The sequence below is a fragment of the Sphaeramia orbicularis genome, chromosome 17 (genome assembly GCF_902148855.1).
Source record: "Sphaeramia orbicularis chromosome 17, fSphaOr1.1, whole genome shotgun sequence".
Lineage (NCBI taxonomy): Eukaryota > Metazoa > Chordata > Actinopteri > Kurtiformes > Apogonidae > Sphaeramia > Sphaeramia orbicularis.
The window spans coordinates 50464193-50489941 of record NC_043973.1 but is presented as its reverse complement, the minus strand read 5'-3'; the positions used below and the strand labels follow the sequence as shown (position 1 = coordinate 50489941).

The 25749-nt window shown below is 37.1% G+C and overlaps 1 protein-coding gene across 1 annotated transcript in view; it reads right to left on the bottom strand.

Moving 5' to 3' along the window:
• The window catches only part of LOC115437552 (cadherin-18-like), a 263744-nt gene that overhangs the window by 84620 nt on the left and 153375 nt on the right, over nt 1-25749 (bottom strand). The window contains exons 5-6 of the mRNA XM_030160788.1: nt 23894-24147; nt 4518-4654 (exon numbers count right to left, since the gene is read on the bottom strand). Of these exons, the coding sequence (XP_030016648.1) occupies nt 4518-4654; nt 23894-24147 (391 nt within the window). The remainder of the gene's footprint in view (nt 1-4517; nt 4655-23893; nt 24148-25749) is intronic.

Genomic DNA, 25749 nt, shown 5'->3' with positions numbered 1-25749 from the left:
AGCCCAGTTCTGAGGTCTCTACACTGGACCACATCAGTCCAGTTCTGAGGTCTCTACACTGGACCACATCAGCCCAGTTCTGAGGTCTCTACACTGGACCACATCAGCCCAGTTCTGAGGTCTCTACACTGGACCACATCAGCCCAGTTCTGAGGTCTCTACACTGGACCACATCAGCCCAGTTCTGAGGTCTCTACACTGGACCACATCAGTCCAGTTCTGAGGTCTCTACACTGGACCACATCAGCCCAGTTCTGAGGTCTCTACACTGGACCACATCAGCCCAGTTCTGAGGTCTCTACACTGGACCACATCAGTCCAGTTCTCAGGTCTCTACACTGGCTCCCTGTCTCTCAGAGAATAGACTTTAAATTCTCTTACTAGCGTATAAAGCACAGAATGGTTTAGGCCCAAAATCCATCAGAGACCTTCTAGTCCAGTATGAACCATCCAGACCACTCAGGTCATCTGGTGCAGGTCTGCTCTGTGTTCCCAAAGTCAGAACTAAACATGGAGAATCAGCGTTCAGTTTCTATGCTCCATATATCTGGAACAAACTACCAGAAAATATCAGGTCTGATATCTGAGAGTCTGAGTTCTTTTAAGTCCAGGTTAAAGACTCACCTGTTCACTGCTGCCGCTGACTAAAAGGATTTTGACTTTTTAAATTTTATATTCTCTTTGAAACTCTGCACTGCAACTTTTACTTTAATATGTGTGTGTTTTTATTTTTATTTTATTTTGATTTTATGTGTTGTTTTCTTACTCGCTGTTTTTAATCACCTTTTATATGTTTCTTTTATAATGTTTTAAATGTGTTTCTTTTTGTTTCTTTTATTTCAATGTCCTGTGTGAAGCACCTTGAATTGCCTTGTTGCTGAAATGTGCTATACAAATAAACTTGCCTTGCCTTGCCTTCAACACAGATACACCAGTTATGTTCACTGTTTGGAATCCATTCTAAGCTTACTCTCACGTCAACCAGAGCAGTTTAGTCAACTGAAGCTGACATTCTGCTTTCCTAATAACCCACACGTCTGTAAATGTATGCATTGTCATGGGTGAACGCTTTCAGTCACTTACAAAGACCAAGCCCTGCAGTGACCCTCCCATCATTTGTGCTTTAACTGCTTTGTTCGCACACTCAGTATCTTCTGTACCTTGTGGTTCGTTAAACACAGCTCTAGAAAATGCATACATTATTACACTCAAGTTAAACAAATGTAAAAGAAACACTTTCTAGCAAATTCCAGTGTAGGAGAAGTTTAATTCTAGAAAAAAAGATGTTCTTTGTTATATGTTAATTACCTTTTTTTAAATAATTATGTTTAGCCATTGAAAACTCAGTCCTCTTTTTATAACAAATTTCAGATATTTTTTTCCCTCTACATTTAACCTTTTCTAAGTGACTCATCATCATTTATTATAACATTATTCTCCACATTTTGCATTTTTCAGTAAAAATCAGGGATTTTTTTTATATTTAATTCACTGATCATGTAGATTCTCATGAAAGTTCAGAATAAATTCACAGGTTATGTCTAAACTGAGAAAACTGAAGTCACTTTTTAGCTAAATATATTATTAACTGAAGATAACACAAGCATCAACGCGATCAGTCAATTAAATATAATATAATACTTGATTTTCATTGATAAACAGCCAAATGCAGATGATAATATTATAATAAACGGTGAAGAATCACTTAAGGAAAGTTAAATATAGAGAACAAATTATTTTGGAGGTGCCACCAAAGTAGCACTGGGTCTTCATGAGTTAAACACAAATCCCTGACCTTTACAAAAAAGCAGAACGCAAAACAGACTGTTTGGTCCTATTAGGGATGAAAATGGTTCTAGTCGAGGACAGTCTGACCTGGAACATTAGATACGTTTCCATCCAGCAGATTTTAATCACATTTTTCCTTTGTGCTTTAACAAACCAGGGTAGAAATGCTGAAAATTTGCTTTGGAGAGATGGAAATCTTGGCCTTTCAATAACAGGTAAATGTGAGTGAGTGCAATTGAAACCGATTAAGTGAATAATTACAATAATTAGACTGTGGTGCTCACTGAATGAGAAACAAACACAGACAGCAGCAAATGGGATAGAGAGCTGCAGAAAGCAAAGTTAGACAAAGGAACTGGCAAGAAACTTATATGATTTAGACCAGTGCAGTTCAATAGGACAAAGAGAACGCCTCAGGTTTACACACATACTGTATGGAAACATAAGGACAGTTTTATTTGGCATTTGGACACATTCAGGTCCACGGAGATTATTATGCACAGGTCTGTCAGAGTGCAAGTATAAAAGATGAAGCTATCTATCTATCTATCTATCTATCTATCTATCTATCTATCTATCTATCTATCTATCTATCTATCTATCTATCTATCTATCTATCTATCTATCTATCTATCTATCTATCTATCTATCTATCCATCCATCCATCCATCCATCCATCCATCCATCCATCCATCCATCCATCCATCCATCCATCCATCCATCCATCCGAGTCAATATATAATTGAGGGACTTTTTGAGTTACACCTCATGGCATTTTTATAGAACGATTCTTCTAAATAAAAGTTTGATATATTGCCAAAAAAGAAATATCTATCGTAACTATCTCAACTTGATAAAAAGAACACAATCAAAACAATTTTTGAATAATCTTATTGTAAAAAATAAAAATTTGATATATTGCCAAAACAGAAATATCCTTCACGATTATCTCAACTTAATAAAAAGAACACAGTCATCATTTTTATTTGAATAATCTTATTGTATTATTGTTTATCTAATTAGAGGGTGGTTGTTATTAAAATTCAAACAGTTATTTAGTTGACATTTTAGTATATCTAATCATTTATTAAATATGTATTAATCATTTATTAATAAGTGATTGTTTCCGTAATTAACTAATTATGTAATTTTTAAATACATGATCATAAGGAACATGAAAAAAAAGTTTTTTTTAAATTTTTTAAAGAATGTATGCAAGATGTGAGATTTGTGCTATCTATCTATCTATCTATCTATCTATCTATCTATCTATCTATCTATCTATCTATCTGAGTCAATATATAATTGAGGGACTTTTTGAGTTACACCTCATGGCATTTTGATAGAACGATTCTTCTAAATAAAAGTTTGATATATTGCCAAAAAAGAAATATCTATGGTAACTATCTCAACTTGATAAAAAGAACACAATCAAAACAATTTTTGAATAATCTTATTGTATTGTTGTTTATCGAATTAGAAGGTGGTTGTTATTAAATTCAGAGGGTTATTTAGTTGACATTTTAGTATATCTAATCATTTATTAAATACACATTAATTACTTATTAATAAGTGATTGTTTCCATAATTAAATAATGATGGAATTTTTAAATATATGATCATAAGGAACAAAAAAAGTTTTTTTTTTTTTTTTTTTTTTTTACTTTAATAAAGATGTGTGCAAGATGTAAGCTGTCTGTCTGTCTATTTAGGTTAATATATAACTGAAGGACTTTTTAGTTACCTTTACACGGTAACATAGTTGACAGGTATAGTTGACAGCTTTGCTGTTTTCAGGCCTAAAATAAACATAACCATAAGACCACATGACACTTTTACAAAAAGATTCTTCTAAATAAAAATTTGATATATTGCCAAAACAGAAATATCCTTCACGATTATCTCAACTTAATAAAAAGAACACAGTCATCATTTTTATTTGAATAATCTTATTGTATTATTGTTTATCTAATTAGAGGGTGGTTGTTATTAAAATTCAAACAGTTATTTAGTTGACATTTTAGTATATCTAATCATTTATTAAACATGTATTAATCATTTATTAATAAGTGATTGTTTCCGTAATTAACTAATTATGTAATTTTTAAATACATGATCATAAGGAACATGAAAAAAAAGTTTTTTTTAAATTTTTTAAAGAATGTATGCAAGATGTGAGATTTGTGCTATCTATCTATCTATCTATCTATCTATCTATCTATCTATCTATCTATCTATCTATCTATCTATCTATCTATCTATCTATCTGAGTCAATATATAATTGAGGGACTTTTTGAGTTACACCTCATGGCATTTTTATAGAATGATTCTTCTAAATAAAAGTTTGATATATTGCCAAAAAAGAAATATCTGTCTTAATTATCTCAACTTAATAAAAGGAACACAATCAAAACCATTTTTGAACAATCTCATTGTATTATGCTAATGAGTACATTTTGACCACTTTGCAGTAGTGCATGGAAACATGCAGAAATGTGTATTTTCTTTTGCCATTTTTCTGACAGTTCCATTAAAATTTGTTTGAAAAACTACCTTTAGAGGAACTACTGCATGATTAGTGCTGGGGGATTTCCCCATTAAGAGCCAAAGGAACATCAAGCAGACACTGGATGGAAAACATGCATGTATGGACCAACAGACACAGTAGAACAAATGTCTGAAAGTGCAGGTATATCCTCAGTCTGTTCTGTTGTTGCTGTCGACTTACCAACCTCTGCAGCCATCACGGTAATATTATGCCACGCCGTCTCCTCCCGGTCCAGAACCTGACTGGTCCTGATGATACCGCTGTTCACTCCGATGGTGAAATACAGAGGCCTCTCCTCCTCGTTCTCTATGAAGTATCTGTGAAGCAGAACGTTACAGACTTTAAAGGAGACATTTTACTGGGCTTTCGCATCATCAGCGCCTGCATTTATTTACTGAAAATAACCGGCCAGTCATCAAAGACGGACAGAAGACGCTGATGAATTTATGGAGACACGTGTTTCAAAAGTGGAACGGAAAAGCTTTGATCACCCTGTTTTTTTTTGTTTTTTTTTATTATTCCTGGCTTTCATAAAATATGTACTGGTCCCAAGAACTACAAAATGATAGTGAAAAAAAAAAAACAACTTTATATGCAATCATTACCTGTACAAGTTATGGAAATCTGTTGTTTTTGTTGTTTATTTTTTTGCTTTATATCATTATCATTTCGACTGTCCCATGTACATTCTGTCAGGTTATGTAAACTTATGGGCACAACTGTATGTACAAAGAGAATTAAAAGAAAGAAAAGCAAACCCAGTGTTTAATGAAAAATCAGGTTTCATAGCCACCTTAAATACTAAATATATAGAGCAGGGGTGTCAAACATACGGCCTGGGGGCCAAATCCAGCCCGCCAAAAGGTTCAATCCAGCCTGTGGGATGTATTTGTGAAAAACAAAAATTACGCTGAAAATATTAACAATTAAGGATGTTAAAATAATTTTAGGTCAATTAATTCTAAAGTGGATCAGAACAGTAAAATACTATCATAATAAACTATAAATAATGAAAACTGCAAATTTGTCTCTTTGTTTTAGTGTAAAAAATGTAAAATGACACAAAAAAGTTCACATTTATAGACTAGTCTTTTACAAAAAAAAAAAAAAAAAGTGAATATCTGAAATTTCTTAGGAGAAGTATGTGGAATTTTAATAATATTCTCCCTGTTATTTAATGTTTGGCATATTTGTAGATCCACTGTGATCTGTGCGTTGTGATTCACGTGTATAAATGATAAACTGAGGCAGAATATTGTTAACATTGCACTTATTTTACTGAACAATTTTCAGGTTGTTCATATTTGTTCATGTTATGTTCAAGTACAATTCGTAGATGTAAACATTTTATTTACGGAATTTTAAGTGTATTTTTGCTTGTTTTGTAGGAGATTTTAGCATAATTAAGTGTATTTTTGCGTCGATTGTAGAATATTTTAGCATATTTAAGTGTATTTTTGCGTGTATTGTAGGATATTTTAGCATATTTAAGTGTATTTTTGCATCTATTGTAGGATATTTTAGCATATTTAAGTGTATTTTTGCGTGCATTGTAGGATTTTTGGGCATAATTAAGTGTATTTTTGCATCTAAAATGTTTAGTACCTGTTGATCCATTAATCCTATCAATACATGTAAATATTTGGTGTAAAACACAGTTTGTCGTCTTTTCCTGGTCATCACATACGACCCATTCAGAGGCTCCGTAGTTACCGTGGAAACACCGTCATCTTCTACAACATTGATTCACTGGTAAAACCCATGGAGTTGGATCAATGACGATGATTTGAGACACGTTTCTATGTTCAGTTATTGATATCTTGCTGAAAAAGACACTTATTCTTCAGTTTTCTCAGTTTCTGATATAAAAACACAACACAAACATTATGATCAGTGAATTAAATATGGCAAAATATTGGATTTTCACTGAAAAATACACAAAATACTTCAAATAAAGAGGATAATATTACAATGAATAGAGTTAAATGACTTAAGAAATGTTAAATATGGAAATAAATTAAAAACATTAACATTGATTCAGCAGTAAAACCCATGGAGTTGGATCAGTGATAGTGGATGGACACACAAGGTTTATGTTCAGTTAATGATGAATTTTGTTGAAAAAAAAAAAAAATCACATTTTCTTCAATTTTTCTCAGTTTCTGATATTTTGATAATTAACTTGAATCTGAGCTTTTATGAACATCTACATGATCAGTCAATTAAATATGGAAAAATACCTGATTTTTATTGAAGAAATGCAACATACGGAGGATAATATGATAATAAATGGAGATAAATCATTTAAGAAAGGTCAAAAACAGATAAAAGTTCGTTTGGATGGTGCTGGGTTTTTATAGGATAAGTGTTATGAGGGACTAAAAAAACTAAAAAAAAAAGTTGTTAACAGACCTAACATTTTCGCCAACCAGATCTTATTTACCCGTATCTGCTACCAGCAAACCTCCTGCTCCCTACTGTTAAAATATAGTGAATCCTTGAAACACACTTATTGCAGCTACAATTGACTTACATACAGCGTAAACATAATTTATGGGAAACAGGGATGGGGTAATTACATTCAGCGAACCTAAGTACAAGAGGAAATCGAACCGAATGCAGTTAAAATGAGTGGCTTGGAGCTTATTGGTACTTTTAATCATAATAATTTAGAGCTAGTTAGCCTTTCGACGATATTACTGTTGACTGACCTACTTGAGAGGCTCGGATAGTAACAGAGCTTGTATAAGAAAACAACTGTTCAGAGAGTGTGGACCTCTGCCAGCCATATTTTTAATCCATAAACAAACCACACATTATAATGTACATTTCTAGGGATTCCACATTACAGAGATAATAAGTAGTCCAGACTATCAGCAGCAGCAGAACAAATTTAGGACTACCAAAACCACAAATGAATTACACATCCACAGACTGTACCACTCACTGAAACTGTATTAGAAAAGGGAAGTGGATGTTGTGTGTGTGTCTTGGGCATCACACAAAATCTGGAAAAAGCTGATTGCTGCAGTTTGTCATATTTATTTATTTTTGGTCAAGGAAGAGAGTAGTGCAAATGGCAAGTTGATAGGACCAATAGTTTGGGAGATATTAGTAGTTTTGGAATACAATAGCCTTACAATCCCATTGCTATGGCCAGATAAATGGCCAGCAGAAACCCTGTAATATTACCGACGTCCTGTGGTAAAGTGGCGGTACCCCACTTGCCCATCGGCTAAAATTTACTTAGGGGGTCAAAAAAAAACCCAACTTGTCCTACAGTCCTAGAAGTGTGTGTAAATAATGCTAATCCATTTGTGCACAGACTACTGATATTCTCTGACAGTGGAAGCTCTATTTTCATAAATATTGGATTTGGAATAGCACGTGTATGTGAAAACTTTTGCTGGTGGACGGACATGACATTACCCATGATGCTCTGGTCAGTCCCAGTACTTTATTAGGAATAAACTTCTAGACTTCCTATTGCTAATTGTGCTCTTCTTCATAAATGTTGCTATTGTGGATCTAAAACAATCCCAGCTGACACAAAAACACTAAATGTGTCAGTGGACGGATGTGACATGGTTGTTGTGGATCCCATCATACTGATGCTCTGCAGCCATGTCAGCGTTTACACTAATGATCCCTGTGCAAAAACTAGGAGCACTATTATTTATTGGATAGTTTAGCATCAGACTAAAGAGGAAAGAACAATCTAGAATTGTTCTTTGTGTCTAAAAATGCTTCTTATTGTAAAAGTGTTGATGTAAACAGTGCTGTGTGCCATTCTTCATGTATGTATTGGTGGAACAGAAGCAGGATGGATCAGCACCATACTCCAGATTGAACCTGTACAAATAAAACATGTGATATGGAGGAGAGAATCTGGGAAGAAAAACTGGAGAATCCAAAAGGAGAAGATTTGTTTTTCAGCTCAGTTCAGTTCAAATAGAACTTGTCCATTTGTGACATGAAAATATCGTATTAATTGTGCTGAAATTGTTCATTTTGGAGCTGAAAACATAGTTTATATGAGCATCAACATGTTGAACAGAACTGAAATGTAAAACTATGCCATGTAAAACTAACCCAGTCCAAATAGTGCTTATGACAGTTTGGCTAATTCTGCTTCCTGTGGGAAACAAATACACCTCTGTATTCCTGGGTTCAATGTTCAGCAGCAACAGCTCATCTACATTCGTTCCGGGGCTTCAACACAGCTGACGTTTGTGCTTGTAACAGCTATTTACAGAACATTCTCGTCACTGAACGGTACCCCCACTGGTAGATCTGTCTCAAAATGTTAGATGTTTGTCCGTGGCCCATTCCCAACCATTCCACCATGTTTCATGAAAATTGCTTCCATGGTTCCATGGGTCTTAAAATGTCTTGGGATTTCCAAATCTGCATTTAATACCTTAAAAAAAAAACCTTTAAACGATATTAAATTTGAGATGGTAGGCTGGGGCACCACTACCAATTGTGGACCCCATCCAATCCAATCCAATCTAATCCAATCCAACTTTATTTGTAAAGCACTTTAAAAACTGTACAGAAGAATAAATAAAACCAAAATAAAAGAATAAAATACAACAGAAGGTAAACGTTGTGGGCCCTTCAGAAAATACATTTTCTATAAATGTGTCGAAGGAGTGGAGGAGGGTGTAAGCAGTGTAGAGACTGGGGGTACAGAGGTGCATTTCATAAGCTCTGTAAAAACCTCAACTGGCGTGAAACCGAAACTGAAACTTAACTTTGGACGTCCGACTCCAAGCTTCTACACCCCTCTTTTACTCCGGAGCTTACGTGAAATTTTCACAACTTCTACCTTATATCCACTGGGCCCCCTACACATGCTGGGCCCCATGAATATGTCATATTTACCCCCCCTTTACGGCACCCCAGATGGTAGGTCTTAAGTTAGGTTTCCATAAACTTGTTCACTCTATTGTGTTTAAATGTGTCTGTTAAATGTCCAGACTGCAAAGAAAATAACGCTAATCTACTCACTTCCACCTTTTCCAACAATTTATATTGAAATTAGGAACCAATTATCATAACGTTGTAGCCTTCAGTGGGAATGAAGGTGTTAGAGTAAATAAATACATTTTCCAAAATTCTAGGAATCACAAATTTTTGCCAGTATGGCCGTGAAATGGGCTTTAAAGTCTTAGTTGTCTAAATTAAGTCTTAAATTCAACTTGTAGAAACCTGTAGGAACCCTGTGCTTCAGTATTTTTTGTACGACCCTGCAGACAGACTCACAGCTTGATAAATTCAAGTAATTATCACTGGTGCAGGTAATTAACTCTATAAAAAAAACAAACTATTATATAGTATATGTGTTTCTCGACGTTTGGGAACTGTTGGCTCTGCTGTTGCCAAGAAACCCAAAGCTATTATCAGCTCCTCCGATGAGGACTTCATGTTTCCATTTGTGTTTTTTTTTTTTCAGCTTATTACACATGATGCACGCTAAAAACAGACCTGGCCCCGGAAAAGACCGGTTAAATACTCGTCCATCTTGTTTCTACATTTTTACCGTTTAATCAATACCTGAAATGCAAGCAGCCATACTCACCATAACTAGATCTGTTTATTTTCTAACCCATGAAGACCCAAACAGCCACCAGTGACACAAACCGTCTACCGATATAAACTGTTTAATACCTGCTGATCCACTAATCCTATCAATACATGTAAAACACATGGAAACACCGTCATCTTCTACAGCATTGATTCACCAGTAAAACACCATGGAGTTGGATCAATGACAGTAAATGGATACACTTGATTTTACATTCAGTTACTGATATATTTTGCTGTAAAAGTCACTTTTTCTTCACTTTTCTCTGCTTTTGATATAATAAATTGCAATTTTAATCTGAGCTTTAAGAAAATCTACATGATCAGTAAATTAAATATGGAAAATACATGATTTTCACTGAAAAAAACACCCACAAAATACAGGGGAGGGGAGGCAAGGGGTATTGTTTTAGGTACAGTTTGTTTATTTGTTTGTTTACACTTTAGCAGTAAAACTGTTGGTTGAATTCATACCAAATTGGGTTTATAGATTACCAGTGACCCAGAATACAACTGATTACATTTTGGGAAAAGCAGGTCAAAGTTCACATTTTTTCTGAATTTTTAAAATCTTTTTTTCTCCCATTTACTTATAATGGGTGAAATTTCACATGTCTATAAAAACATCACTTTTGTTTCAATTTACTGAAAACTTGGCACATATATCAGTCCCTCCGGGATTTCGAGGGATGTTTTTTTTTATTATCGCAGCCTAAAATGCCTGATTTTGCGGCAACTTTTCATAAAAATTGCGGTGAAAGTTGCGATGATTTGAGGCTTCTTTTATTAAAGTCACAGGAACATGGGCATTTGCAAATTACCTAGAACAGTCTTTTTGGAGTTTTTAGCCTTAAAAAGCACCAGGAAGCAATGATTTAAAACAAAACAGGCTTTTTTTCATTCATTCATTTATTTGTTTTGAGCAGCCAATGAGAGCAGAGTATCACAGAACACCAGCCAATGAGAGCGGAGCGTCACAGAACGTCAGCCAATGAGAGCAGAGCGTCACAGAACACCAGCCAATGAGAGCGGAGCGTCACAGAATGTCAGCCAATGAAAGCGCAGCGTCACATATCGTCAGCCAATGAGAGTGCAGCGTCACAGAACACAAACCAATGAGAACGCAACGTCAAAGAATGTCAGCCAATGAGAGCGCAGTGTCACAGACCACATGCCAATCATAGCACAGCGTCACAGAACGCCAGCCAATTAGAGCAGAGCGTCACAGAACATCAGCCAATGAGAGTGCAGCATCACAGAACGTCAGCCAATGAGAGCGCAGTGTCACAGAATGCCAGCTAATCAGAGCGCAGCGTCACAGAACATCAGCCAATGAGAGCGCAGCGTCACGGAATGCCAGCCAATGAGAGCACAGCGTCACAGAACATCAGCCAATGACAGCGCAGTGTCACGGAACGCCAGCCAATGAGAGCCCAGCGTCACAGAACGCCAGCCAATCAGAGCGCAGCGTCACAGAATGCCAGTCAATCAGAGCGCAGCGTCACGTAATGTCAGCCAATGAGAGCGCAGCGTCACGGAACGCCAGCCAATGAGAGTGCAGTGTCATAGAACATCAGCCAATGAGAGCGCAGCGTCACGGAACATCAGCCAATCAGAGCGCAGCGTCACAGAATGCCAGCCAATCACAGCAGAGCGTTACAGAACGTCAGCCAATGAGAGCGCAGCGTCACAGAACGTCAGCCAATGAGAGCCCAGCGTTACAGAACTCCAGCCAATGACAGCATAGCGTCACAGAACGCCAGCCAATCAGAGCGCAGCATCACACAACGTCAACCAATCAGAGCGTAGCATCAAACAACATCAACCAATCAGAGTGTAGCATCACAGAACATCAGCCAATGAGAGCGCAGCGTCACAGAATGTCAACCAATCAGTGTGCAGTGTCACAGAACATCAACCAATCAGAGCGTAGCGATTGATATACTGACATCAGCATACCCATGGACATGATGACATCAACTGGATCGATGCCAAAATAAGCTACAATATGTGTGAGAGGCGGGGCTTGTTGTGCCTGGCACCACTTGTTTACTTACCATAAACATCTACATGATGTGTGAATTAACTGTAGGAAAATACATGATTTACATCTAAAAAATGCAAAATACAGAGGATAATATTATCTAATAAAAAAGAATAAATTGTGAGGTAAAAATAGAGAAAAATTCATTTGGGAACTGCCACAGAAGTAGCACTGGGTCTTCATGGGCTACGATGCTATAACTCATATGCAGACTGAAAATCCAGCGGTTAAGATGTAAAGCCAAAATGATGTAAACGTATAGAGAGTCATTGTCATGGAAACAGTACACCGTCCTATCTTGTTGCATTGGTTTTCAGAACATTGCAGACTGGCACATTGTTTGTTTGTGCTGGGCTTTACAAATTCTACCACAGAAGTGTGACTATGAGCTGTCCAGTATTCTCAGAACACATCTCCAGGGCAGTCTGAGATCAGACCAGGAGCTGACTACATAATAAGCAGTCCACGGAAACACTCAGACTGCAGCTGCAAAATATAGAACAGCTGCAGCCTCCACTCTTATTGAACCTGGATCTAAACATGTGGAGCGCGGGGCCACATTCAACCTAATATGATCTGAAGAGGGCCAGACCAGTAACATAACAGAAAAACAGAACAGTAAAATTACATTATGAAAGTGTTTACATCTATAAAGTTTCCTTGAAAATATGGATAATATGAACAACATGAAATATTTTAAGAAAAATAAGTGCAATTTTATCAGTGTTATGCCTCAGTTTATCATTTACACATGTGCATTAAAACTTAGAGATCACAGTGGATCTATAAAGACACAACATTTAGTAACAGGCAGAATATTGTTAACATTACACTGCCTTCTCATAAGACATCTCAGGTTGTTCATATTTGTTCAGGTTATTCACATTTTGTGTGAAAGGATAGTTTGTAAATGGGTGCTTCAATGAAACTGGTCCCTAAAAACAGGACATGAGGCTAAAAATTCAAACCAGATTTAAACTAATGTTATGAAGCGAGTTTGGAAGCACTTTGGGTCTATTATAATATATACATATATATATATATATATATATATATATATATATATATATATATATACATACATATATATGTATATATATATATATATATATATATATATATATATATTAGGCCTGTAATGGTACACAAAATTTTTGGTTCTGTACGTTTTCAGTTTTCAAAGCCACGGTTTGTTTGTTTTTTCGGTTCGGTACGGGAAGAAAGAAAACCCCTCCAAATGTCTATTAATGCATTCATGAATTTTTGAACATTTTTCCCCCAATTTTTGGAGACAATAGAATATAGAAAAACAGGACTAATAGAATTCTGCTGCTACAAATCAAATAGAAAATAAAATAAATAATATTACTAAATGTATTTTAAAATTAGTATTGCACTTTTCCCTGAAAGGTAGTTTTGAACAAACAGCACAAATCTAATCACAGTTCTGTCAGTTCACATTCTGCTTTAAAATAACAACAACAAAATTCCACATGAAGTGCAACATTAAGAAGAGTGTAAACTGGTATTCTGTTGAAACAAACTGAAGAGCCACACTGACAAATAAATTAATGTATTTATTTTAGGAAAGCTAACAAACTGTTTAGGCCACTTTGTGTACACTGGTGTGAAACGAAAGCGAAATTTTACATCCTTTCAACTCCTTTTCAACTTCCAACTCCTGAGTTCTATTCCTCTATTATACAGTGTGTGTGTGTGAGACAGACAGACAGACAGACAGACAGAGCTAGTCTCAGTGTTGTAGAACTACCGTAGTTCCTAGGGGCCAAACAACGTTCATCTTATCGTCTCTTTCCTGGTTGTTGTCTTTCACCTGGACCTGAACTGATCCAACCTGGACTGGACTGATGGTGGAGGGTCACATTCAGGCTCACATCATATTTGTTTTTTGTTTTGTTTTTTTACCTTATTTCAGCTGCTATTTCATATTTTGGGTCATTGTGTGCTCCTTCAATATGTCCGTGTGGAACTTGTGCGGATTTGAATTTCTGCATCAAACAATGTCTTTTGTTCCTTTTTCTTTTTCTCATCATACTGTGCCGCTTCAGTACAGCTGTGTACTGAACCGAACAGGTGTGTACTGAAACGGTTCGGTTCGTGTACTGTTACAGGCCTAATATACCTTATACCACTAGTCAACATTTGCTAGGGATCAGGACTATAACTTCGTTATATTCGGGGGTGTAATTCTGGAAACTTGAAAATTTACTTTCCCAGTGGAGTACAGGCTTAATATTGATGAAATCCTTCAAAACTGTCACGCAATTTCTTCCAATGTCTGAGCACGACCATGTGAGTAATCCCTCGATCAGAGATTTCACATTGTTGTACAAACCTGTTCAATACTGTGTCATTTTCATTGCATATGTCTGAAACATTCAAAGCTGAACATTATTTAGTGTCATTATGCCTGCCAGAAGACAAAGACATCAATTGTCATCCACAGAAATGAACAGAGCAGTGGGACTCCTCCAGGGTGGCAGGACGCAACAGCAAGTGGCGACCTTGCTGGGGACTTCCCAAAGTGTCATCTCCAGGGCCTGGAATCAGTACAGGCGATATGGATCTGTTGACAGACGCCATGGTGGAAGAAGAATGAGGCTAACAACTCCCCAACAAGATCGGTATTTGACACTGCAGGCCCGTCGTAACCGCTTTGCTCCAGCTGTCACCTTGCAAGGACAGTTCCAGAATGCCACTGGGATGCGGATGTCCACTCAGACAGTTCGAAGACGTCTACATGCAGCTCAGCTGAGAGCACGGAGGCCAGTTGTGCACACGCCATTGAATGTACAGCACAAGCACCATAGACTTCAATTCGCCACAGAACACTGTAGATGGACACATCAGCGGTGGAGAACAGTCCTCTTTACCGACGAGTCCAAATTTTGGAGATGCCCCGGGGAAAGAAACTTGCCTGTAAACGTCGTTGAACATTCAGTCAGTCATGGTATGGGCTGGCATTTCTGTTGATGGCCGCACCGGCCTGCATGTGATCCGGAATGGCACTTTGACTGGTCTCAGGTACTGGGACGAGATCCTGAATCCCACTGTTCGACCGTACGCAGGTACCGTAGGGCACGATTTCATCCTGATGGATGATAATGCTCGACCACATCGTGCCAGAGTCGTCATCGATTACCTGGAGCAGGAAGGAATCACCAGAATGGACTGGCCAGCAAGATCTCCGGACCTCAATCCCATTGAACACATTTGGGATATGCTTCAGGTCCGTGTTCGTGCCAGACAGAACCCTCCAACTATGGCACGGGAGCTGGAAAATGCCCTTCTGGAGGAGTGGACCCTTATCCCTCAGCAGCAGATTTCCCGCCTCATCCTTAGCATGCGTAGAAGGTGCATGTCTGTTATCGATGCGGATGGTGGCCACACACATTATTGACATCACACCGTATGTGTTTCAGAACATTCTGAGTGGTTTCAGTGAAAACAAAATTGGAAGACTAATTGTTGTGAACTCTAATTTCTAGGGTTGTATCACCCTTTTGCCTGAAAGTGCAATAAAAATTTATGTTTTTTTACCTTTTGGTCCATTTTTTTTTATATGACTAGCCAAAGTACACACATAATATATGAAGTCACCCAAAATATTATACAACATCAATTATTGTGCAAATATAAAACTGATCCCTAGCAAATGTTGACTAGTATATATATATATATATATATATATATATATATATATATATATATATGTCGAGGCCCAAAACGGAATCTGGCTCGATTCAGAATCGGGCCGGCCTATATATACAGGGTGGGGAAGCAAAATGTACAATATTTTGAGGCAGGGATTGAAAGACAGTGTATGACCAATTAGTTTATTGAAAGTCATGAGAATTTATTTGCCACAAGAAAATGTCCATAATAGAAAATGTTTTTATTCTATGTGTCCTCCTTCTTTCTCAATAACTGCCTTCACACACTTCCTGAAACTTGCGCAAGTGTTCCTCAAATATTGGGGTGACAACTTCTCCCATTCTTCTTTAATAGTATCTTCCAGACTTTCTGGTAATAGTTTTGCTCATAGTCATTCTCTTCTTTCCATTATAAACAGTCTTTATGGACACTCCAACTATTTTTGAAATCTCCTTTGGTGTGACGAGTGCATTCAGCAAATCACACACTCTTTGACGTTTGCTTTCCTGATTACTCATATGGGCAAAAGTTTCTGAAAAGGTATGGATAATAGTGTTAGGTATGATTATGACATCAGTATATGTTTGGGTTCAAAACAACTGACGTAGTGTCTGCTGAGAAAAAACAACTAAATGTTCAGTGTACATTTTGCTTCTCCACCCTGTATATATATATATATATATATATATATATATATATATATACATACATATATATATATATATTTACTGGGATAAAAGAGAAACAATTTTTCTGATAAAACACATTTTTATATTATTTTTATACAAGAATCCACACATAACACGGTAAAATGGACAGAAAAATTGTGTGCTACTATTTATTTCAAATATCTTTTTATTCTCACACAGGTACATTTTGGGAATTGAACCAGTTATGCAAGACAGAGTGTTTCACAAAAATGACCACTGTTGCAAAATCATTTACAATTTATTTGTGTTTAAATGGAAAGGTTCTGCATGTAATGTCAGTGGACACAATGGGTTACACACGAAATCTGGAATGAGACTCAGATTCATGAAAAATCCACATGTGTGGATTACAAAAACCACTAGGATCATCAAATTTAACACAGTGTCTTTATTTATAGCAGTATATGAGACCATTTACAGCCATGTTTTCCAGATCAAATGCACTGACACATAAGTAGCTTTTCCTGTCCCAATTTTGGTCCTATTTTTGGCCCCAACATTTTATGAAAAATTCATTAGTTTTGGGATGGCTCAGAGTAAGAATATATATTTTGTGCATTTATCTGAGGTCATCATTAGGTACATCCTGGGGGGAAATAGGTCAAAATTTCTCTTTTATTTTTGGGTCTTTAAAGCTGGTAAAGTGCCAGATACCAAAATGGACCCTAAACTACTAAAACACAAAGAAAAGTTCGTAGTTGTCATTACTGATAGGATATTATGATAGTAATTTTGTGGTTTGACCCACTTTAGATCATATTGGTCTGTATGTGGAACCTGAACTAAAATGATTTTAACACCATTGATTGTTAATATCGTCCATATAATTTTTGCATTTCAGAAATTCATCCCCCAGGCCAGAACTGGACCCTTTCTCAGGCCAGTTTTGGCCCACGAACCATATGTTTGACACCTGTGATGTAGAGTAAGAATCCCTCCTTTGCTTGTTCTTCTTCACAGATGTATGATTAAGGGTCTGCATCTTGTCTAGATACGGAGAGCCTTGACCGGGCAGTTCATCTAAGCCATCAGAACAAAGCGGCGCTGCCACTGTCGCAGCTCCGTCAGGGCCTGCGAGGCCAGCTGCTTGGCTCAGGATAGAAAGCTCTTTTATGCCCTTGCCACTGATCTGTTCCAGGAGGGCAGACCCACCCATGTAAGGCCAGAATGAAAAGGGCTTTTAGCATTATTTCACTGCCGGCTCCTTCAGAGGCTTCATCGAGCTGTCCCCAAACACATTCATTCTGGGCTACAGCGTGCAGCTGAGCGAACACAGAGGACCATTCAGTAACCTGTCCTCAAACACATCTGCTCCCCGGACAGTGATGTAAGACTCAGTGGTGGGCAATTATTTAGGGCATCCATAGCTCCAGTTGAAAAATTACCTGATTTTCTATATGGACAATGTGAGTTCAATGACAATTCAAGCACTGGACAGGAAACTTTAACCGGTGGTATAAAAGATGGATACCTAATTCTTTGACATAGTGTGAAGTAAAAACCATGCAGTGTGAAATGTTACTCTGGGTGAACTTCTACACAAAATATATTATGGTATGTGAGATTCTGGCTGATGACTAGTAGAAGGTAAGGACTTTTACCAATACAGAGACAAAGGTTGTATTTTTAAATATAAAAGGTTTAGATTACATTTTTTTTCTATTTAGTTGCTTCTCTGACAACTGGGTACATTTTGGTATCTGACACTTTTCCAGCTTTTTAGACCCAACAATAAAAGAGAAATTTGGACATATTTCCCCACAGGACAGAACGAATGATGACCTCAGATAAATGCAAAACAATAATACTCTTGCTCTGAGCCATCCCAAAATTAATTAATTTTAAAAAAAATATATATTTGGGCCAAAAATAGGACCAAAATTGGGACAGGAAAAACTACGTAGGTGTCAGTGCATGTTATTTTGAAAACATGGCTGTAAATGGTCTTACATACTGCTATAAATAAAGACACTGTGTTAAATTTGACGATCCTAGGGGTTTTTCTGCGACAGTGGTCATTTTTTTGAAACATTCTGCCTTGCATAACTAGTTCGATTCCCAAAATGCACCTGTGAGAGAATAAAGAGACATTAAAAAAAAAAAAAAAAAAATAGTAGCGCCTAATTTCCGTGTCCTTTTAACCATGTTACATGCAGATTTTTGTATTAGATATAATGTAAAATAATAAAAAATGTGTTTTATCAGAAAAATAGTTTCTCTTTTTATCTCAGTAAGTATTTCTTTGGCGGTGACTGCTGGACAAATGCAGTTCAACATGCACAAATATACAAAAGCATAAAAACTACCACATCTAGAACCTGTGGATCATATATATTCATATATATATATTTCTTAGCTGGGTGTTTACATTGTATATTTTGTAAGATATCCTCACTTGTATCACTGGCAGTATAGAAATTCTTGTTTTCTTTTATTGTGTACATAATTCATTGTGTATGTAGTAAATATAACTTCATTTTTTGCCTTTGCTATTTCTTACTGTATTCTAAGTATAATAATGTAGCTCTATCTATCTATCTATCTATCTATCTATCTATCTATCTATCTATCTATCTATCTATCTATCTATCTATCTATCTATCTATCTATCTATCTATCTATCTATCTATCTATCTATCTATCTATCTATCTATCTATCTATCTATCTATTCATTGCTTTACATTCTGGGTCAGTATTGGCAGATTTAAAACATAAGACTGTAAGAAATGTATAAACTTGTGCAGATGTAATTCGAATTGTTAAAGAGATTTCTTTTTAAACTGGTGTAGCTCTAGTTACTAGAGTCTAGTAGAAGCCTCCATATATGGTCACCCTGACTTAGATACACTTTACTGATCCCAAACTGGGAAATTTTAGAAACACTTACGTCCCTGCGTGGGCTTGAACCACCAACTAGTGTTGTAGTTAAAACCGTACCATCCAAGACCAAGACATTTCCGAGACCGGAGGGTTTTGAGACCAAGACAAGACCAAGACTTTTAAGGGTACAGACCAAGAGCAAGACCAAGACCGTACATACAATGAAAAATTAGTAGAAGAGTGAACAAAGTGAGAATTCGCTATTTTAAGACTGATTTACAGTAACAGTAACGGCGCCAAACAGTCTCTGCACTTTTTTCAAAGTACCACAATGCAGGAAATCTCAGTTCTTAGTTTATTTTTCTGTGTCAAAAATCCAGCATCCATCAACCAAACAGCAGCTGTGTCTTTCACAGAATTACAACATTAAAATGATGGGAACACCAAGCCTGAATAAAATGCAATGAAAAAAACATTGTTGTCATTCTTGTGGTGTGTCTGTATGCAGCCTTTGCTGAGGAACTGTGGAAAACAAATCAAGCAACCATTAACTGGTTGCTTCGAAATAGATCCCTTTCCACTCTAATCAGTGGGATGTGCAAATAACTTAACAGCGGTGGTCTGGACTGGTCTCGACTTAAAATCCAGAGTCCACACAGTCCAAGACCAAGACACGACTGAGTAAAAACGCACCAGAGACCGAGGCGAGACCAGACGTTAAAAATGTAGTCTCGAGACCAAAACCGATCTCAAGTACTACAACAACTACCACCGACCTGGAGGCAACCTGTCCCACTTATCTCAATAAGATTTTCCTAATTCAAAAGAAAATGTCCAACTGGACAAAAGTGTGGAAAAAAGTACAGAAAAGCACATTTACTTTAAGTCTGAGAGACAAGGACTGTTAGTGTGTGAGTTTCAGCTCTGGGATCAATAGCTGAAACTTATAAATAGCGTCAAAGAGAAGCAAAAACCTCCAGCATTAGTGTGGATCGTATCAGTGAAAAATGCATATTCATATTTCAAAACCCAATCCTAATCGTGTAAAGTCTTATCACTAAACCCTCACAGATTTTACTGATGTTATATAGTCAGTGATTGAGCAGTAGGGAGGGTTTTACTGCATTTCTACTCATTTATTTTTGATCAGTTATCACTTAAACATGATCTTGATATACGATAATCAGAACTTTATTATAGCCGTTATTTTTGATGGAAATAAGAACATACCTTATGATAAAATCATAAATGAAACTTGTGAATTATACAACATTTGAGATGATGCCTGTATAAAAGTTTTCATATGTCACATCATTTCTATGAACTGTCTCCTGAAGAGACAAGCCTTCACATGGAGAACCCAAGGACTCTAATATTTGACACTTTTGTGGGATATATTGGAATTATCTGTCAGTTTCAAAGCAGATAATAATAGTGATGATGATGTCCAGAACAACCAAGGACAGGCCAACGTATGACTGATGCTTAAAACATAGGTTCAGGACAAATTCAGCTGGAACATCAAATGGATAATGTCGGACGAAAACGTGGAGAATGATATAAAAGGAAAAGTATTTCAGAGACGGTCTGTAGCTGTCTCCAGAGCAAGTCTGGATTTGTTATAGGGTCAAACACAGTAATGTCCCGTCAGAGAGCGAACTTTAATTGATTGCCATTCCAACATTTATTTTGATATAAAGTAGCTCCTTGTTTTGGATAATCCATTATGGTCCAACTAAAGCAAAAATGTGGGTCATTTAGCAACACTAATCTGTCAAACTGTCTCTAAAATGTACCGTCAGAGAGATTTCGAATACTGTGTTTTGACCCTGTACTTTAAGCCAAAATAAATCAGACTCAGAAGTTGTTTTTTTTTAGAATTATGTGGCCTTTTCCTCCACAACACCAAAACATAGCATTTCACTGTATTGTCGAGTTAGTACTTTATTACCCCGCCCCCCGAAAGGGAGGCAAGGGGTATTGGTTTTGGTTCGGTTTCTTTGTTTGATTGTTAACACTCTAGCAGAAAAACTATTGGTTGAATTCATACCAAATTGGGTTTATAATTGCCAGTGACCCAGAACAGATCTGATTACATTTTGGGAACAGTAGGTCAAAGTTAAATTTTTTTTATTAATCTTTAAATTCTTTTTTCTTCTCCCATTTACTTATAATGGGCAACATTTCAAATGGCTGTAGCAGCAAAACTACTGATTGAATTTATACCAAATTGGGTTTATAGATTACCAGTGATCCACACTAGATCTTAGTACATTTTGGGAAAAGTAGGTCCAAGTTCAAATTTTTTATTAATTTTTTACAATCTTTTTTTTTTTTTTTTGTCATTTACTTATAATGGGCAAAATGTCACATGTCTGTAGCAGCAAAACTATCAGTTGAATTCCTACCAAACTGGGTTTATAGATTGCTACTGACCCACCATAGATCTCATTACATTTTGGGAAATGTAGGTCAAAGTTACATTTATTTTATTAATTTTTAAAATCTTTTTTCTTCTCCCATTTACTTATAATGGCCGACATTTCTAATGTCTATGAAAACATCAATTTTGTTTCAATTTACTTCAGACTTGGCACATATATAGAGGCAACTGACACGCTGACATCAGCACATGCATAGACATGATGACATCAGCTGGATCGATGCCAAAATAAGATACATTATATGTGAGGGGCGGGGTTTGTTGTGCCTGGAACCGCTTGTATTATACAGTTCTTGCTTCCTTCACAGCCAAATCGCATGTCTGACTGACTGCTGTAATGTCATTTGACCGATTTTGATTGAAATACTTGTGTTAGGTAAAAAATAAAAACATAAATACATAAAATGAATACATAGCTGTTAGATAAATAGGGTCTAAAACATAAATGCATACAAACACATGGAAGCAGGAAACCGGAGTAATGCATTCTACTCAGTCTTTGTTAATGTTTTTAATATGTACCAAATGATGCTTGTGTGTTTACTTTTTATTTATTTATTTTACACGTTGAGTTTTCCCCTTATAAATTCATTGCTAGGAGTTGGTGAATGATATAAAAGTTCTAGCTAAATGCACCACATTTCCAGAGCATCATATTCACAACATTACACCTTGTCATTCATTTTAAGACTTAGACTGTTTTACTAATTCTCTCTTCTGTGTGAAACAAATACACCTTTGTGTTTCTGGGTGCAATGTTCAGCAGCAACAGCTCATTAATATTCATTCAAGCTTGTAAAGTCTCATTTGACGTCACAACGCTATCAGCAAAAGAGCCCATAGGAAACAGAGGATCAGCCAAACAGATTTAGAATGGAATGGCCCTCAACCTCAAGTAGACACTGGGGCTTTTTTTGTTTTTTTTCTTCAGGTTTTTATTTTCCTTCAGGTTAGAACATGTAGCAGGTGGAACTAATGTTTTAGCGTCGGAGCACCCTGGACTCATTTTATGGTGTATGCCATGGTGATCTGTCATTAGACTAGACAAAGAGTTTAGGTTTGGAGAATGGACAAGGATTGGACTGGAAAAGAAAAATGTGACATGCTTCTGTTTTTGCACAGTTTGCACTTTAATGCTCTGACATGTGCATGTAAACAGGCTCACTGACCCACTGATAGTGTTAAAATGCTCATCTCTGTTCCCAAAATTAGTTTGTCGTTTAAAAAAAAGTAAATTTACTGTCATAGTTGCAAGACAATTCCTATTTTTATTTGGAAAACTCTCTCAGGGGGCAGTCTTGTTGAGTTTATTTGTATTATTCAAGCATTATTTGTACTACCTGTATATATCCTATTCATTGTACGTATCTCACCTCTGTAGTATAGAATTAGCTTTTGTATATTCTTTCTGTATATTTTGTTCATCTCAGGAGTTCTTGCATTACTTTAGTAGCACATGTGTATTAATATTTTATTCTGAAGCCTTTGCACAGTGTTCTTTTTCTTGTATTTTATTTTATTTTTATTATACAGATCCTTTTGCAGTAAGTGTTTTTCTGCTAAATTGAACTGAGCTGCTAAACTGATTTACATTATTCATGTAACAGTGACAATATAATTCTATACTATTCTATTCTATTCTATTCAAAAATCTAAGTTATTTTTAATTTGCACAACAAATTATACAAGGAAAAGCAAAAAATATTCTTACGATATTGATGTTTCTTTCAATAAAAGTCATAATTGCACCACTGTTACAATACTGTTAGGGTTGAGGGGGTTCTAGAGATTTTTCATCCTCCAAAGGTGGGCTCAAGAGAAAAAGATTTGAGAATCACTGCTCTAAACTGATCCAAATGGGTTAAAACTGACTCCTCATATGCAGCTCCTGCGTCTGACAACACCTGCTTTCCTCCAAACTAGGCTATGAGCTTGGATAACAACAGTTTGGCAGAAAAACAGGGCATCAAAGCACAACTGAAGTTTTGGCTCACTCTGGGTCCTTACTCACAAAGCACGATACACACAGTACAGACCATAACACTTAGTTTTTTCAGCTTGTCAGGGCATGATGGGAAGTGGGCTTTCCGAGCGTGCACCACCGTGTTCCAAGGCAGACATGAAGCTGTGGACGCATACGAGAAAATACAGCTATATTTTTGGTAAAGGGACATTTCTAAAGAAGACCCATTAAAAAACCTGTCAGGACGCCAGATCCCCAAATACTAAAAACAGCATGCACACACACATCACCTGAGTGAATGTTTCCGTTACCTGACAGCGCTGTTGGTACTATCGGGATCCACTGCCGTTACGGTGCCAACCTGAGTTCCGGCAGGAGAGTTTTCATACACGTCCAAGATGTAATAATCCATAGAGAAGACTGGGGGTTCATCCACGTCGCCCACAATGACCTGCAGAGACGTGGTGTCCTTAAACGGTCCCAGGTGGGAAAAGCGTGGGTCTGGGTGGGTGTTGGCTCCTTCGATGTTCAGTGTGTGAACTTTCCTCTTCTCATGGTTCAGAGGCTGATGAAGAAAGAGAATATTATTATTTTTGGGGATGCACCGATACCACTTTTTTTCAAGTACAAGTACTTACATTAGAGTACTTGCTGATACCGAGTACCGATATGAGTACTTAAGAATTGCATTACAGTTCTTAGTTACTTCTGAAAATGTGCTTTATTGTCGTTGTCATTAGTCTGACTGTAACAAAGTGCTGCTACTGACATTTAATGTGTTGGAATGAGCCTTTCTCAATCAGTCCACCAGAGGGCGTTGCTCTTAATTAACCATACTGGACAAATACCACAAAGAAGAGTGACGTTTTTTGAGACGAAGAAGAATAAAGTCAATAATAAACATGCCGCAACAGAGGAGCTAATACTAATGTGGATGCTAATGTTGATATTGATGAGGGTATGGCAGTAGTTCTTCACTAACTCACACAGTCGCTTTTTGAAAAGATCTGCTACCTCCACAGTTCCCGGTGGTACTGCTCCGAATTCTCCGTCTGGGTATGCATTCGCGAGCACCGGGAAAACGGACAGAATTATGTACAGAATGCAGGCAGAGGATGGACAGAACGCTTTGTCTGTATCCGTCTGTGTCTTTAACGTAACTTGCAGCAGTGGTGTGCACAGGAGGAGGGCAGGCCCAATTGTTGTAAAACACGAGCTGAAGCGTCCTCTTGGAAGTCAAAATGTGTGCTAAAATGCCCTTCTGGGAGTCAAAACGTGTGCTAAAGTGCCCTTTTGGAGTCAACACGAGTGCTAAAGTGCCCTTTTGGGAGCCAAAACTCGCGCTAGTACCCTCTTGGGAGTCAAAACACATGCTACAGTGCCCTCTTGGGAGTCAAAACGTGTGCTCAATTGTCCTTTTGGGAGTCAAAACGTGTACTCAAGTGTCCTTTTGGGAGCCAAAACTCGTGCTAGTGCCCTCTTGGGAGTCAAAATGTGTGCTAAAGTGTCCTTTTGGGAGCCAAAACATGTGCTCAAGTGTCCTTCTGGGAGTCAAAACATGTGCTCAAGTGTCCTTTTGGGAGCCAAAACATGTGCTCAAGTGTCCTTCTGGGAGTCAAAACATGTGCTCAAGTGTCCCTTTGGGAGTCAAAACATGTGCTCAAGTGTCCTTCTGGGAGTCAAAACATGTGCTCAAGTGTCCTTTTGGGAGTCAAAACATGTGCTCAAGTGTCCTTCTGGGAGTCAAAACATGTGCTACAGTGCCCTCTTGGGAGTCAAAATGTGCTCAAGTGTCCTTTTGGGAGTCAAAATGTGTGCTAAAGTTTCCTTTTGGGAGCCAAAACGTGCTGAAGTGCCCTCTTCAGTGGCGAGTATGTGCCTTTTTTTTCCTTTTTGCCCCTGTCCTTCAAAAGTCTGTGCACACCACTGACTTGCAGTCACCATTACTTTTGTCACCGTCATTTATTTTGAAAATCTCCACACTGCTGACATCACTCCTCCACCTGCACTTAACTGTGAACGTCACGCTGCTGTAAAGTGGTATCATTGTGTTTGTATCGGAGCACTTTTATGAGTACGAGTAGAAGTACACACACTCAGTATCGGACCGATACCTGATACTGGTATTGGCATCAGTGCTTCCCTAATTATTTTCATAAGGGATTAT